Source organism: Xiphias gladius, chromosome 23 (genome assembly GCF_016859285.1).
Source record: "Xiphias gladius isolate SHS-SW01 ecotype Sanya breed wild chromosome 23, ASM1685928v1, whole genome shotgun sequence".
Taxonomy (NCBI): Eukaryota; Metazoa; Chordata; class Actinopteri; order Istiophoriformes; family Xiphiidae; genus Xiphias; species Xiphias gladius.
Genome location: NC_053422.1, coordinates 14,487,474 through 14,503,829, shown reverse-complemented (window position 1 = coordinate 14,503,829; position 16,356 = coordinate 14,487,474). Strand labels below are relative to the sequence as shown.

The 16,356-nt window shown below is 39.9% G+C and overlaps 1 protein-coding gene across 1 annotated transcript; it reads left to right on the top strand.

Moving 5' to 3' along the window:
- Positions 1-41: 41 nt before the first annotated feature.
- eef1g (eukaryotic translation elongation factor 1 gamma) lies at positions 42-7,516 on the top strand. The gene is made up of 10 exons (XM_040120206.1): positions 42-167; positions 992-1,150; positions 1,480-1,543; positions 2,102-2,244; positions 2,432-2,575; positions 2,731-2,860; positions 3,909-4,113; positions 4,842-5,014; positions 6,448-6,572; positions 7,140-7,516. The coding sequence occupies exons 1-10, from the start codon at positions 117-119 to the stop codon at positions 7,296-7,298; spliced, it is 1,353 nt and encodes a 450-aa protein (XP_039976140.1). The 5' UTR covers positions 42-116; the 3' UTR covers positions 7,299-7,516.
- The last annotated feature ends 8,840 nt before the right edge of the window (positions 7,517-16,356 follow it).

Below are 16,356 nucleotides of genomic sequence, written 5' to 3'. Positions count from 1 at the left end.
AATCAGACCAGATGCGTTGAAATGTGGCAGAGCATCACCCCGCCGGTACAAAACATGAGACGAAACGCGAACGCGGACACTTCAGGGGCGCGCACGTCATGTGTCCCTAAATACGTATGAGCGCGCCCTCGTTCTTTCTTTCTCTCGTCCTGAAGATGGCGGCAGGGGTGAGTAAGATGGAGAGATGGCCGGTCACGGAGCTCTCTTTAAACTTTACTGGCGCAATCCGCTGAAAATCAGCCCCATCGTCGCTCTTACTGAGTACATTTGCATGTAAACAACGCTCTCTGTTTGTTAGGTAGCTGTTATAGGGTGTATTTAGCAAGATTTTTAATTCAGAGTTCATTCTAACTGAGGTTAGCCCTTGCTATCCTGACGTTGCATTGAAACTGAATGACGCCCCTTTCCTGGCCCAGGCTTGTGCCACGTTACCCGAGCTAATTTCATGCTGTATATAATGTGCTGTTAAATTTGTTGATGTTTTCGCTTAACCCCATTACCTCTGTCTACTTTTGGCAGCGTAAAGGCTGGCCTTTTTTTCGCGATTATGATTGAATGCTATTCAAACGAAGACTCCGGTCATATCACCGGCAATGATGGCTAGTTAGCATTTAAAGCGAGCTAATAGCCACGTGAATATAACTGTTTTTGCTAGTAGTTGGTTACCAGACGTACATTTGGGAGTGGTAGCCAGCTTCTATGACAGTTTTTAAGCTTCACCCTGTTCCCCTTTTTGGCCAGTGCGTATTAAGCGGTCAACCATCTGTATTTGGATGGCATCGTTCTTTTATGTTTAGAGTACTCAGTGTCCCAAGTTACCTCTTGAATGGATTGGCGGCTTTATTTACCAGTTTTACCTTATTCCGGATTTTTCATAGTGTTTTTTAAGGCGATAGTATGCAGCTGTCTTACTTGAAAAATGGTGATACATGTTGAATTATTTTTGTTGCTTTTGATTTAGTAATCTCAGTGTTGTCTCCCCTCCTTTCAGACTCTGTACACGTACCCAGAGAACTGGCGGGCCTTCAAGGCCCAGATTGCAGCCCAGTACAGTGGTGCTCGCCTCAAAGTTGCCAGCAACCCCCCTGCCTTCACCTTCGGGCAGACGAACCGTACTCCTGCCTTCATTACCAACTTCCCTCTGGGCAAGGTTAGTGCTGTTGGTGTAGCGGGTGAAATGGGATTGGTCCAGTTTTGAATATGCATCTGTTTTCAGTTTCGAGGGTCTCCTTTATCAAAGCAGATCTTTTGGTACTGTTAGCTATGAATATGGTCAAAACAGTCGCTGCATTTATTCCTGAACTTTACTCATTGACCAATTGCTAAATGTAATTCAGTAAAAGGGCTTTAAACACTTTGACTACACCATTGTGTACTTACAAATCTGCTAATGCACTTAAATGTTTTTCTTTTTTTTCCTCTGGATAATATACTAAATGTGTTTTTCAAGTATTCTTTCTATTCTGCCATTGTTTGTAGGTACCAGCCTACCAGGGAGATGACGGCTTCTGTCTGTTTGAGAGTAATGCCATTGCTCACTACCGTAAGTCTCAGATTTACTAATAAATGAATGGTTCTTGCCTTATGCACTCTGTTTTGGTGTTCATTCAAAACGTCTATTTACAGTTAAGTCTTAAAGGAAGTAGAGTAAACGCCACTTCGTTTAATAGACAGTTTCTCCATGAAGACTTAAATGTTAATCACAAGTGTAGAGTTTGTGGTGGAGTATGTCATTCGAGCCAGCAGAATATTAAATTCACAGGTCACTTAAAAAAAAAAAAAAAAAATTAGCGCTCTCATGGCAGATATTTAGATTGTTCATTGTAGAGGTGGGCCAAATGTTTGAAATTTCTGTTGCACATCTATGCTCCGTTCTGTCAAATTTTTAAGTAGTCTGCACTTGTAACTGCATTTCCATGCATGTGGTTAAAAGCAATACATTTCTGCTGAAATGCTGAGTTCATGCCATTAAAACATTTATTGTATGTGTTCAGTGCACAAAATGTGGAATGGCTCTGAAATTTTGAATTTTTTTTTTTTTTTAATTAATTACAAACCACATTAATCACATCAAAAACATTTTTATTTCTTTCAACTACAGTGAGCAATGATGCCCTGCGGGGTGCCACTCCCCAGGCTGCAGCCCAGGTGCTGCAGTGGGTGAGCTTTGCTGACTCAGAGATCATCCCTCCAGCCAGTTCATGGGTCTTCCCCACTCTGGGAATCATGCAGTTCAACAAGCAGGTATGCAGCTCAGCATTTTCTGGCCAAGCTAAAGACTTAAATGATTATATTTATATCTGTGGTGGAAGGCGGGTGCCAGTTGGCCAGAGTGCAACGCCCTGCTGTTGTGACTTGGTACTTGACTATATAGTAGACTTTAAATATTGCGCAATTCTGCATAGTCATCTTTTTGTCTGGGTCTGTTCAGGCCACAGAGCAAGCCAAGGAGGATGTGAAAAGGGCCCTTACGGTGCTGAATCAGCACCTGAACACCCGTACCTTCCTTGTGGGAGAGAGGGTCAGCCTTGCTGACATCACCGTGGTCTGCTCCATGCTCTGGCTCTACAAACAGGTTTGATATGCACACAGCAGATAAGTTACACAAACAGCCACACACACTCACTGGTAAATAATTTTGACATTTCTTGGGACAACACTTGATCTATGAAATGATATTTGAGCCGAGATGCTCTCCTAAAGACCTTGACACCTCTCTTTATCTTATAGGTCCTTGAGCCTTCTTTCCGTCAGCCATACCTCAATGTGACCCGCTGGTTTGTCACCTGTGTCAACCAGCCCCAGTTCAAGGCTGTCCTTGGAGAGGTCAAGCTGTGTGAAAAGATGGCCCAGTTTGATGGTAAGTTACAGCAATGAGATCAATTAGATTGAAGGGTGAATATAGTACTTTCCTTTTGTCACTGAATTCTTTATTGTTCAGCTGAAATATCTAAAAAAAAAAAAAAAAAAAAAAGTAATAAAATAGTTGTGCAGCCTTATTTATTTTTGGCTGGATCGCAACAGCAGGCCCAGCCGTATAAACGCAAATGTCCGTGAATGACTGACTAGTGCGTGATAAAGTCAAACCATTGGTCAGCTGAATGTTACGTGGCTGAGTGCTGAAAAACCATTGGGCGGTTGGCCGAGTGTTGGAGTTTCCCTTATGGCCATTGCTCTTTCAAAATGAATTGGCGAAAACAGTTTCTATTGCATCATTGGGGCGGTGTTTACAGGCAGTCTTTCCAACTTTTGGCGCCGTTGTCGCTAGATTTATCGAGTTTTCACACCTCTCTAGCAACTCTTCTTAATGAAATTACCCAGCAAGAAATCTAGTGAGTTTTTTTTACAAACGTTCACTACTTTCCGAACAACAGCTGACACAGATGAATGAGCCTTTAACTTTCTCTGAGTGATCATTTTACAAGTAAATACAGCTGAAATCAGACTTTGTCAGATGATGTTGCAGTTACACAATCAAGATCTTAGTAATGCAGAGCATTAGCTTAGAAATGGCTTTGAAGTGACTGCTGGTTAACGTAGTGCTAATGGGCCGCGTTGCAGTCACTATTTCATATGTTCCGTTGTCTGATTAACAGAAACAGAAAAACGTGTAAATGAGAACAGCTTTATTGGGAATTCAGCTGTCTTAAATTACTTTATATGTGAGCACAGACAGTAGGAGAGAGGCAAACAAAAAGCGTGGTCCAGCCATACACTAGGTTTTGACCTAGCCTTGTTACACTACATGGGTCTCCTGCATCCCTTGGTAAATTGCTTGTTATATTTCACAATTAATTTCCGAAGTCCTTGCCAGTGAGTGGTCCCAGAGACTGCAAAACCAAAGACAGATAACTGGAACATTTAAAAAAAAAAAACATGTTTTTCATTGTTTTGTTCTATTTGTCCAGCCAAGAAGTTTGCTGAGATGCAGCCCAAGAAAGAGGCCCCTCCTAAGAAAGAGAAGGGAGGAAAAGAGGCAGCCAAGCCCCAGGAGAAAAAAGAAAAGAAAAAGGAAGAGAAGAAGCCTGTTGCAGAAGAGGAGATGGACGACTGTGATGCTGTTTTGGCTGCTGAGCCCAAAGCCAAGGACCCCTTTGCACACCTGCCAAAGAGGTGTGCAAAATCTGTAGGCTTTTCTTGTCTTTAGTATTCGTTTTGGAATGCAGTTTCATTTTTATCATCCAGAATTTGTCACATGTCTAGGTAAAAAATTTATAGGTTTGTGAACCGGCAGTGGCCAACCATGTGCCATGGAGGGCCAACAGTCTGCAGCCTTTTATTCCAACTGATTACCTCAACAGAATATTCCTGAGTGTTTCCCCTCTGCTTAAAAGGAATAGTAGTCAGTGGGGCGAGGTTGACTCTCAATGGGGCATTTGGAGCATTTGATTACATATTTAACATTGAATCACTCACAGGGCAAGATGTTTGGTCACAAGACCGTGTGTTGGGCAGTAATGGGCCTGTACACCTCTCAGGAAACTCCCCTCTTCGGGCAAAGCAGATGCATCCCCTGTCATTGGGCAAGGCAGTGTCCAATCGTGGCACCAAGTCTTAATCTGACCGGGGAAGAGAAACTCAAGACCATATTCATCCCAGTCATCTCTGTTTCAGTGAGCAAAAGGCTGGTTCATGCTATGGCCACAAACAAGATTCAACGAGATGGAGTAGGTTGTGTAGGTATTTCCAAGTGCTTTAGTATGGACTTTGTCACTGGCCAAAGCTGATTTTATTTTATTTATTTTTTTAATATTTCTTAACCTTGTCATTCTCTCCCTTCCTACATGTAGAAACAGCAGACATATATGACTGGATCTGTCTCCCTTTTCTGTTGTTTTTAGCACATTTGTCATGGATGAATTCAAGAGGAAGTACTCCAACGAGGACACCCTGACAGTAGCCCTTCCCCACTTCTGGGAGCAGTTTGACCGTGAAGGATACTCCATCTGGTATAGCCAGTACAAATACCCCGAGGAGCTTACGCTTACCTTCAAGAGCTGCAACCTTATCACAGGTGAGACTCAGCAGCAGCCAATTTACCCAACATGCTGATCGACCGAATGGAATGACTTCAGGGCTTGTGTAGTAAATTGACTTAATTTTTGTGAAGGTACATTTATTTGTTTTTCAGTCCTACTTAGTTGTTATCTTGAGCGACATGGTGGCTCAGTGGATGGAAAGAGAGCCCAGAAAGGGGTTTTGGCCATGGTCCTCCTAGTATGGGCGTTTTCTGGTTCATGCATTGGCATGAGTTTTCTCCATTTAAGGTTGGCTCCCATGGTCCAAACACAATCAGTAGATTCTTCTCATATTTTAATGTGAACACAAGAGTTTGTACGCCTCTTTGGCAAGTAGAAAGTAAAAGATAAGTGCTGATGAAGTATGAATATTCGACAAATCTTTATCTTTCAATAGTGGCTTACACCATGTTTATACATATTAAAGGTTACATGTATGTAAATGTTTTTGTTTTTTGTTTTTTTTAAATAATGGAATGTGTGTTAAGAAATTGAATTCTTCAACATCAGCTATAGGACTAATGTGTACAGTCTTAAATGACAGACCTGTATCTCTACATCTGTGGGTTTGGTTTTGGTCCATATTTCAGTGAAGCTAAGCTTTTTGGGGGAAGTTCATCGGGATTGTGTTCAGATAATACATAACTAAGGATAAGTAAACAAGGGTTGGTCACTGCTCAAGCCAGTGCTGAAGAATTTTAAAACCTCACCTGCCTCTCAAAAGATACAATGCAATATCTTAGTTTTCTTGGCGCCAAGATAACCATGGCCTCCCCAGTAATGTTCTTGAAGAGAGTGAAGAAAAAAGAGGACGTTTGAATTGTCTGAGTAAACATGTTTTTTTTTTTTTTAAATGACATCTGATATTGAAATTGTTAAAGAATGCATAATGGTGTGTACCAGGGTCTGTGTTCAAATGCAAGACTGTTTGATTAGAAATAGGCCTGTACTAAAATCAAGAGTCAGCCCTCTGTGGGGAAAGCAGAGTGTCCCCTGTCATTGGGCAAGGCAGTGTCCATGCATGGCACCAAGTCTTAATCTGACGGGGGAAGAGAAACTTGAGACCATATTCATCCCAGTCATCTCTTTCAGTGGGTAATAGGCTGGTTCATGCTGTGGTCACAGTAAAACAAGACTGACGTTGGGTTACTGAAGTGTTAGTCTGAACTGCTCTACCCATATTTTAGTTGGAGCCTTTTTCTTTGGCTATATCTGACAGTTGGGCATGAAGTTGTGAATCATCCAGATTAACTTCTTGGAGTTAGGTGTTTTGTTGCACGTCTTTTACAACAAACTCTGGTTACAAACATGACGGCATTGTTCTGTGTGTCAAGTAAATTTGCTATTACACTGTATGTTGTATATTTTTCTTTCTGTCCATTGATTAAAATACCCACCATGTATTAAATGACCTCCTTGTTCTTCACAGGTATGTTCCAGCGCCTTGACAAACTCAGAAAAAATGCCTTCGCTAGCGTCATCTTATTTGGCACCAACAATGACAGCAGCATCTCTGGCATCTGGATCTTCAGAGGCCAGGACCTGGCCTTCACTGTAAGTATTTAAAAGAGTAAACACACTTTGCATGTTGCAATGACTTTATAACGTCCCCATCCTCAAGCATTGACTGCCTGTTTTTGACAAACTGATTTGTTTCCTAAGAGACAAAATGATGGATTGGATGATGGATTTATTATTTTGGGGTTAGTAGATAGTCCCCAGTCATTGGGCAAGGCAGTGTCCAATCATGGCACCAAGTCTTAATCTGACAGGGGAAGAGAAACTCAAGACCATATTCATCCCAGTCATCTCTGTTTCAGTGAGTAAAAGGCTGGTTCATGCTATGGGCACATTAAACAATATTAAAACAGAGTTTGAGAAAATTAGTCTTATTGGCAATTGCTTTAAAATTTGCCATTATTTGGAATGTTATAGCGCACTGCAGTTTAAATGGTCTGCATTTGAATGCTCACCATGTGATGGTCCAAGTATTCCCTGCTGGATAAACTGGCATGAGCTAATCATCTGATAATCGGTGGTTGTGATACACCATCAGTTTATCAAACCCCAGGGTTAATTCACTCTCATTCAAATAAGCCATTGTTTTTATTCCTCCCTTAGCTGTCTGAAGATTGGCAGATTGACTATGAATCATACGACTGGCGCAAGCTGGATCCAGACAGCGAGGAGTGCAAGACCATGGTAAAGGAGTACTTTGCCTGGGAGGGAGACTTCAAGCACATGGGTAAAGCCTTCAACCAGGGCAAGATCTTCAAGTGAGAGGACACTGGGACAGTCTGAACGAAAGCACTCTGCGCTTCTGCTCTCCACAATTTAAAAACTACAGACTTTCAGCCAACACGTGCTAACTTAAATGCAAGAATGACTTGGAATGAAAGAGTTTAAAGACAAGTGAATTTTGTCTCAGTGGCCCCAAAGTGGGTTTTTGTTGTTTTGACCTGCGAAATAAAGCATTTTCCATAATGCCACCTGTGGAATTTGATGTCTGGTGTATGATTTCATTCTGAATGTTTTTAAAGCTTAGGGTTGTTTTTGTTTTTTTTACTATTCAATTTAATTTAATTTAATTTTTTTATTTTTTTGGAATGGCAACCCATCTACAAATGCATTTGATTTTTCTACATCATTTCCAATAAGTGCCACCCAGAAAAGGAACAAAGAGAAAATGCTATGGTGAGAACATTTTATTTGGTGCACACCATGGTCAATAAACAGACCTGCAAAGTAATGCAACGGCAGTTGATAAATTTGCCTTTTTATTTATTTTTTTAAAATGTCATCTTAATCAGAAGTTGAAGGTTATAAACTTGCTGCAGCTATTTATCTGTTCAGTAGACTGACATCACTGTTGTACGGTACAGCAGTACATACTTCTTACCACACCCAACGGTAGTGGAGGGTGTGGCTGGAGAGGTATCAGATTTGAATATATCAACCAGAAGGTGTCAGTGAAACCATGCTTTTCAGCTTGATATCAAGTTGCTATAACATTTGTGAGTTACTACACTTTCTGTTCCACTTACACTGTTGGTTCTGTGAATGGGTGAATACATGTAGCATCTAGGAACAATTTTAGTCTGTAACACTTCCGGTAGTCCCAAGCAGCTGCTGTTCCTAAATAGTGTAGAATATAGGTCCAGCTGGTGTTGCAGTGTTCTGTAATCCCTGCAGAGGGCAGGCAAAGATTTATTACTGGAAAGCTGATGGGCTTGTATGGAGGGCCTCCAATAAAAGGAGCTCAGCCGAGCTCTGTGGTTTGCGCAAACTAAGGCGAGAATGTCGTCTGCTTTAAACTATGGACTTGTTTTGATGTTGCTTGTACATCACCAAGGAGAGGAACCCTGGAGCAACTCTTTATAAAGAACATTGAAATGGATGTTGCTTGAAATGTCATCATCAAGGCGTCTACAAGTTTTATGTTCATTGGTTATAAGCATAAAACATGTTTACGTTTAAATTACTCTTGAATAAGACACCAGAAAATTTAGCTTTGTCATATTCTAAGTTAAATCCACTTACATGTTCATTTTATGAATACATTAAATCTGCATTGATGAAATGAGAAAAGCCTGCACACTGAAACAAAATTACAAATTTATCTAAGCAGACAATTTTGGTATGCCAGTTATATCTTTAAATTAGTCCTTACTATTTAATACTATGAAGAAGTACATACATTGAGTATATTTTAAATGCTTAGTATTTGAGAATTAATTATATACTTGACGTGAAACACATAAAAATCTGTTGTATGGTTTGACCACACCCCACTCAAATGCTGTGTTTCAGATGGTACTTCTGCAAGTTGGTATCATCAAAGAAGAAAAACATAGTATTAAGAGGGATAGACCATGTATAGGCCATTTTCTGTGCATACATAGATTCAGTTATCCTCTCATGTCAGACTGAATGCCTAAACTGAAGGTAAAAACCTTTCATTTTCCTTTCAATTATATTGATTATAGAAAATGTTTTTGAAACTTTTTGAATTTTGTCTGTGCCAGGTGGAGTTAATGTTGGACAAAGACAAAGAACTGATTTAATCAGACACACACAACTGTATTAAAAATTGTGTAACACATTATTCATTGTTGACCGTTTGCACACCTGCGGCGGATTTCTTTGTCGGGTGCATCACTGTTTGTTGTATGAACAGTTGCTACAGGTAAAACAGGACACCTGGACAAGCCCATTTAACGTTTATTGATATTCATATTATGAACTCACATCATTTGAATGTCAGTTTGGAGATGTTCAGTGATATATTTCACACAATCAACCTTTGTTTAATCACTGAATATGTTAAAGTCTAAAGTCTAGAAAATCTTGGGTGGATCTCTTTTTGTCTCTGACATACACACACATTCACAAACAAATGCGAGATGCACCAGAGAGGAATCTCATCCTGGAGTGATTCAGGTGTGTCATTTTTTCCAGCTTGCTAAGCGTGAATGAAGATCCTTTTGGCGCAACCATCTTCCACCATAGTGTTGAATCAGGGAGGCCATTTTAGTTTGTTCTGCGGTCTCAGGGAAATCAGAAAATGGAAATGTTCCCATAACAGCAAAGCGCCCAAGTCCTTGAACGCATGACTCACCCATCCTGTGGATCACGGTGGAAGAGGGCTGTAACTTGAGCAAATAACTTCGACTTCACTCACAGCATCGCGGCAGTTAAAAGACTCCTGACGGCTAACCCTTTGACTGCTGAAAGAGGGGTGTTACAAAAGCCGTCTCGTTCATGCAATCAAATGTGAAATTCATTTCATATTTGATTGCTTTTTCCCACGCAAAAGCAGCAACATAAAGTCCATACAATATTCTGGTCCTTATTTGTGTTTAGTAACTGCGGAGTTAAAAAGCTAAACTAAACTAAGCCACAAGAACAATATGCAGTCTTATGCCAACAGCAACATTTTCTCTTCCAGCGCTGCCAGCCTTCCTCCCCCTGGTCTCTCTTTCTGCCTTGGCCACAGACTCACTACTTATTTTTCCTTCCTCTGTCTCGATCCTTACTCCCTGCCTGGACATCTTTTTTTTTCTATGTCTGTGCATGGGGGGGGGGGGCCTCTTAAAAGCAGTTGCAGCAGTTAGGAGTGCTAGCGAGGGAGGAACAGAGAGAGAGGCTGTATTGTTTCACCACACAGAGTCTCTGTGTGGCTGTCAGCCCCCTGTAGGAGCTTTAGGCATGGTATGCATGTGCTGAGCATCTGGTGGTTACAAGACACACATCTGGAAAAGAGTGAGGCGGTCGGTGGAGGGCTTGGAACAGCGAGGTGAAGAGCTAACAGTGGGGAGTCCAGTGTTGAAATCCAACACCGTTTTCTCTGAAGAACCTCAGTATATTGCAATATAATGCAGTTACTCCTCTATGGGTTTAGCATTTTTTGTGACTCTAAAATGAGACAGTTATAATTAGACAGGGTAATTTGCAGGTTTTTTTTTTTTTGGGGGGGGGGGTGTAACTGTGGCTGCAAAGTTTTCTTCCCCTTAAACATATTTACAGTTCTGCTATATTGTTTGGGCCTAATTGCCAATACGAGAGTGTTGTCAGTGTTGTCAGCTGTAGGGACGTCTCTAAGCGGAGAGAGGCAGCACTCAGCCACCACACGTATCAAGTCCCACCCCCGGAGTTTTATGGAGTTTTCCCTAGACTCTAGTCTTGGGTTGGGCTCCAAGTCTCACTGACACACACGCGCGCACACATACACATACACACACACACACACACACACACACACACACACACACATTAAACTTGGGCAAAAGGAATGGGGGCAGAAAAATGGATCCTTAGTCAGCACTTGAGGCTGCTGCTTCACCTCGAGTGTCCTCTCCTTTGCATTTGAGGTACAGCCAGGGACTGGTGAATGCTAAACTGGAATTCAAACAAACACGAGTAAGGACTCTGATAAATACAAATAAAAAAAGAGGAAAATTATGAAAACTATGCAAACTTGGTGGTAGAAATTCATATCTACATACATGCTAGTGTTTCTTCTATTACGAAAGAAGAGTGACTTTCGGATCTTAACCTCTGTTCTGGAGTGAGGGGCGTTTCCTTCCATTAGTGTACTTAAAGGGGTGCGAGCTGCAAATTTCTCCGTGGCACTGAAATGCAGAACAGTAATTCAGTACTGGAATGGAATGAGGGAGGTCAAAGGTGAGTCTGCTGAGGGGAAATAGCTGAAGAAGGCAAGGAAAGACAAGATGATATGATATAGTAACCAAGCAGTCCTGGCTATATAACAAGGCCTACAAGTAACATCCTTAAACAAGTCACTGTTTAGAGGAGTGATTATTAATTATGTATTTTCTCGGCGAGTTTGTGTTCCCCTGCAACAGAGGTTGCCAGCGTGAGAGTGGAGTGGAAAGTGCGTGACACGAGGGAAGAGAGGAGAGGTACTGTGGAGGGAAAACAGACAGCCCCTGCACTTTTGGACATGAAACCCCAGAGTTGCTTCTGGCTCATATTACCAGAATCTGGAGGTGGGGCACGAGGAGTGATGTTGTCAAACTAAAGCAAAATGTAATACGCCCTACCATGACTCTCAAGTGCCGAAATATTGATGACTGCCCTGGAAAAACAGACTTGAGTAATAAGATAAAATAAAAATATAATAACAATGATATAATAATAGCAATAATTGATTCCCTTTTGTCCTTCCCTTCGGTACGTCTATTAACACACAGTATTGTATATTAATAAATATAACATTCAAAAATTAGTCAGATCAGTATCAGTCAATTTGTGGTTTGGCTGCATACTGATCCTTTGATCTTTAAAGTGGTTGCTGGCTATTCATAATCTTCTCATGAAACAAAACTACTAGTAGTATTTGTCCTGTTGTAAATAGTTTAATTGCAAGTGCAAGAACTAAACTCACCGCAGTTTATACTAACTTCCATTGTTTCACTTCCTTTAAAGATATTTAATAGATTTTCTCTTGCCATGCTCCATTAAGCAAGAGGCTGTCGAGACCTGGATGAGCTTTCTGAACAAACAGGTACCCAAACCCTGCTTGGGAAATAATTGATTGCCGTTTCATGTATTGACTTGGTGGTGGTTTACATCCCACCCACTGAAAGAGTTGGAGTGTTGGAAATTTTACAGCGACGACTGGAATGCGCTGCTCAGGAAGGTATCTGCTGGTGTTGAGGCACAACAGATGGTAGGTGAGCCACACACAGAGGAGAAGCTCCTGCAAAACCCCTTATCGCACTGACTAGATCAATTATTCAAAACATTTACAGTAAACGGCGACTGATTGTCAGACGCTGTAAAGTAACTGCTCACACAGTAGACTAATCACATGGAAACACAGTGGTATTTGTGTGATTGTGTCAAGTCTGCGGAGTTGCTTCACTGTCTGTTGGCTGATGTACCTGTAGGTAAGTCTACAGTAACGTTATTATTCCGACTGCACAATGTGTTTGCAGTGGCAAGCCCAAACCCGTGAAAGGTGTTGCCAGCATCGGTCTGTTTAGATGAGTCTAGTCCCCACACATAAAAAGACCATTCAAGCTGCATAGGAAAAACAGGAAGGGGGGGGGGTAATCATCCTCTCTGAGAAAAAAAAAAGCCAACAATTACAAACTTTGTGCAAAAAAGTAGAGCAGAGTTCCTTACTACATTACAAACAGCTTTTTGGCATGTGATATTTATCCATACACACACAGAGCATTGCTATGGAAACATCCCTGCAAGTACCTGCCCCCTTGCTTATTATGTTGCTATAGCAGCCATCCCAGATTAGTTTCTTTTTTTCCCCCCGTCCCTCCCTCGTGTTCGTGACTCACAACTTTACAGTGGAAACCACAATTCAGTCTGTCTCTTATTCCCCTTTTTTCCTTTACATTCTTTTTCTGCCCCCAAAGGAACAACTCGCTTTTCTGAATCATCAGTGTGTGTTTGTGTGTGTGTGTGTGTGTGTGTGTGTGTGTGTGTGTGTGTGTGTGTGTGTGTGTCTGTGAGTAAGGGTGCACAAGCTGTGGGGAATTCCAAAAAGATTACCAATGATGAGTTACTATGGTGATGGCAAATATCAGGCGGGGTGACCTGTGTGTTGCAAGATAGTGTATCTTGAGTACTTTGCGCCGTCATTAGCTGACTGTGATTTCTAACTCTGCTCTCAGTGGTTACTTCAGGTCCACTTTGTTTTGAGAAGTCCCAGCTTGCTTACTCATAGGGCTGCAGGGGCAGGAGAGCACAAAATCATGTGTGGTAATACCTTGCATCCAGTGTAACAGAAAATATATCTGGTAATTGATTTGAGGCTAAAATTTTTGCTGATGTGTTGAACAGGAACATTATCCCCCTGGTTTTGCCTCAGCTCCATGGTCTAATTAATTTAGCGAGAAGATGAAGGAAATCCAATTATCAGTGTTAATTAAATTAACTTAGATGGAAGTTAATTTAAAAAAGAGACATATTCACATAGAGGATGAGGCCATTTCTTAACTTTCACAGCAATTTTACAAGTCAGGAATTTTCCAATTATATTTAAAGCTTCACTGGTCTCAGTTTGAAAAAATTAGGGATCGAAGGAATAGTCAGTAATTTTCGCTCAGATGACTAAGAATCTATTTTATCAAAAGAGATGACAGGTTAACATTTCAAATTTTATTCAAACATGTTTGGAGTTTTTTCTATTATAAGCAATGATGGAGGACATATTCAGTTCCTTTTCTTAAGTAACAGTAAGAAATACCACACTGTAAAAGTGCCCCACTGCAAGTACATGTCCTGCATTCAAAATCATAATTAAAACAGCTATTTTTATAATAACAATGTTTCAAATGACAACGTGAAAGCAATGTGACATTGTGAAAGGAGTCGCTCACGATGAACCTATGGAGAATTATCACCTGAATGTGCAGCTCATTGTTTAGCCGCAGCTTTACTGTTTTGGTTCAGTCTCACCGCTCTCACAGCAGCGTTTTCAGTCGCAACAGGCAGCTGTTTTCAGAGAAAAAGCTTTAAAAACCCATTGTACACTACCTGCCCAACACCAAACAGCACAGAGACTCCGAGTCAGCTATTTCTTTTTGTAGTTAGCAGATAACAAAAACAGAGTTAAAAGAAGAGTGAATTTTGGATTTACATTCTTCAGGTGGCTGTAAAACATGACTCAAAATGAATTTTAACATTGCGGGAATTAAAATTCATTTTATTGTTGTAGCAGGTTGAGGTGGAGAAAAATGTAAGTACTTAATATACTGTTAGGTGGTGTAATCTATAAAATCTGTGGAGTCATTTCTTGTAAAATTGATAACATGTATAATGTTTTGAGTAAATGAAGTAACTAGTAACTATAGCTGTGAAATAAATACAGTGGAGTAAAAGGTGCAATAGTTTCCTCTGAGATCTTGTGATCTTGCACATGTATAAAGTAGCATTCATTCAGTACCATTCATTAACTGCTCCTGGATGAATTACTGTAGTTACATTCCACCACTGATTATAAAGAAAAGATCCCACTACTTTGGATAGTAATGAAGTGCAGTATTTCAGATGTTAATGAATTAGGTATCAGTTAGTAAGTGTGTTTATTTGTATAAGAACATATCAGAGTACTTGCTTAGACTATACAGTGAAAAAATAGGCTAAAAAAAGTTGAAATTCAGGTTATTCATTTCCAAACACTAATTGTATGTCTTCTGTTTTCTTTTCTTTTCTTTTCTTTTCTTTTCTTTTCTTTCCATTTTTTTCTCCTCTTTTCTGTTCTCATTCCTATTCTATTAAAATGCATGACATTATTTGACACTGCATTGCATTTGATTACAATTCAATTCTTCTCATGATACTACATAAACACTATGTTGATCTGAGGGGGATTAACAACAATCTTTAGAGTCAAGTATTTGATTTGATTGATACTGTTATCACAACAATGCAGATAAGTAAATGATAGTTTCAGAAATTCCACTGATAATATGTGACTCACTGTGTTTTTATTAACCGTACATATACAAGTAATAAAACATATCTGTCATCGTCCTGAGTTAAGGACTGGAGCTGAAAGAGTAGATTCTGCAGGTGATCAGAAAAAACTTGCATTCATTACAATCTTTATACCGGAGAAAGGTGGATTTTTATCACGATTACTATTTCCTTACAACCTCGGAATCCTGCAGATTCACTATTTTTGAAATCCTGTTGAAATAAACAGTAAAAGGACAGAGAGAAAATATCAAAGACAAATAAAACAGCGGAGACTTCATTTTGTATTAATAAACTGGAAACAGGAGTAGGAGCATATGATAAGGTCATTATTTGTGCTGCTTAATTTCTGCAGCTTTCTTGATTCATCTTCAACAACAGTGCATTCATTCATTTACGAAGAACACAAGCTGAATCTGTAGTACATTTCCTTTGACATTCTTTGACACTGACAATGCCTCTTTGACAATGTTTATCTGACTGTTGCTTCAGCATTGGCTAGTGAAACTCTTTTCCCAATATTGACAATGATACATTGTGTCAAAGAATCTAATGAAGTTTGTATACAAAGAACTCTTCTATTTGCACACAATCTGGTTTGTGTAGTAAAGTGCTCGCTTTTAACAGTTATCTTTCCAAATGCAAACTGGACTGTTAACTGGACTGGTATGACTTTTAAGTTTGCTGACAATCTCAAACAACTACAACTGCAGCAAGCAAGATCCCTTTCAGTGAAAGCAGACACTTTGAATAGGTTGGCTGTTAATGTAAATCACTGTTTTGTTTGGGAATACTGCCAGTGTTTTCAATTCAGACCAGATGGTGATTAAATCACACCGACACATGAACTTTAAAAATCTGACACATGCTGTTGCAGAAATAAGTTATTGATTACACCTTACTTACATAATACTTGATAATTTATCATTTTAATTTTACTATAATTTTGTAGTAATCGCTTCTAACAAAGAAGGGACGAGAAACAAAGAAATAAAGAGCAGAAATCACTGAGTTACATTCTCAAGTGTGTTGGAATAAAATCCTTCTATTGCATCTCATGTTCATGAATTATCTTGGTGACTCATACAAACAGGCCATTTGCCAAGTACAGTGCTTGCATTGTCTGAATTTAGGAAAGAATTTCAGTTAATAACTATGACATTTTGTAGATATAATACAATAATTTTTTTTCTATTTTGACCACATTCTAACTTTTACCAGCTATTTTCAAAAATATTGTACATTCCGTTGGATTAAAAACTTTCTGAAATGTGTTCAGATAGTCCTTTGTGTCTGATTAAACCTGCATTATACAATCAAATGTGCAACTCCCACCCATCTGACTCTTATATCTTTGGGCAGGGCCAAATAGTTG

Coding starts and splice junctions, on each gene's coding strand:
- eef1g (XM_040120206.1), top strand. CDS start 117: ATGAGCGCGCCCTCGTTCTTTCTTTCTCTCGTCCTGAAGATGGCGGCA. Junction 1,544..2,101: donor TAATGCCATTGCTCACTACC/GTAAGTCTCAGA, acceptor TTTCAACTACAG/TGAGCAATGATGCCCTGCGG. Junction 4,114..4,841: donor TTTGCACACCTGCCAAAGAG/GTGTGCAAAATC, acceptor TGTTGTTTTTAG/CACATTTGTCATGGATGAAT.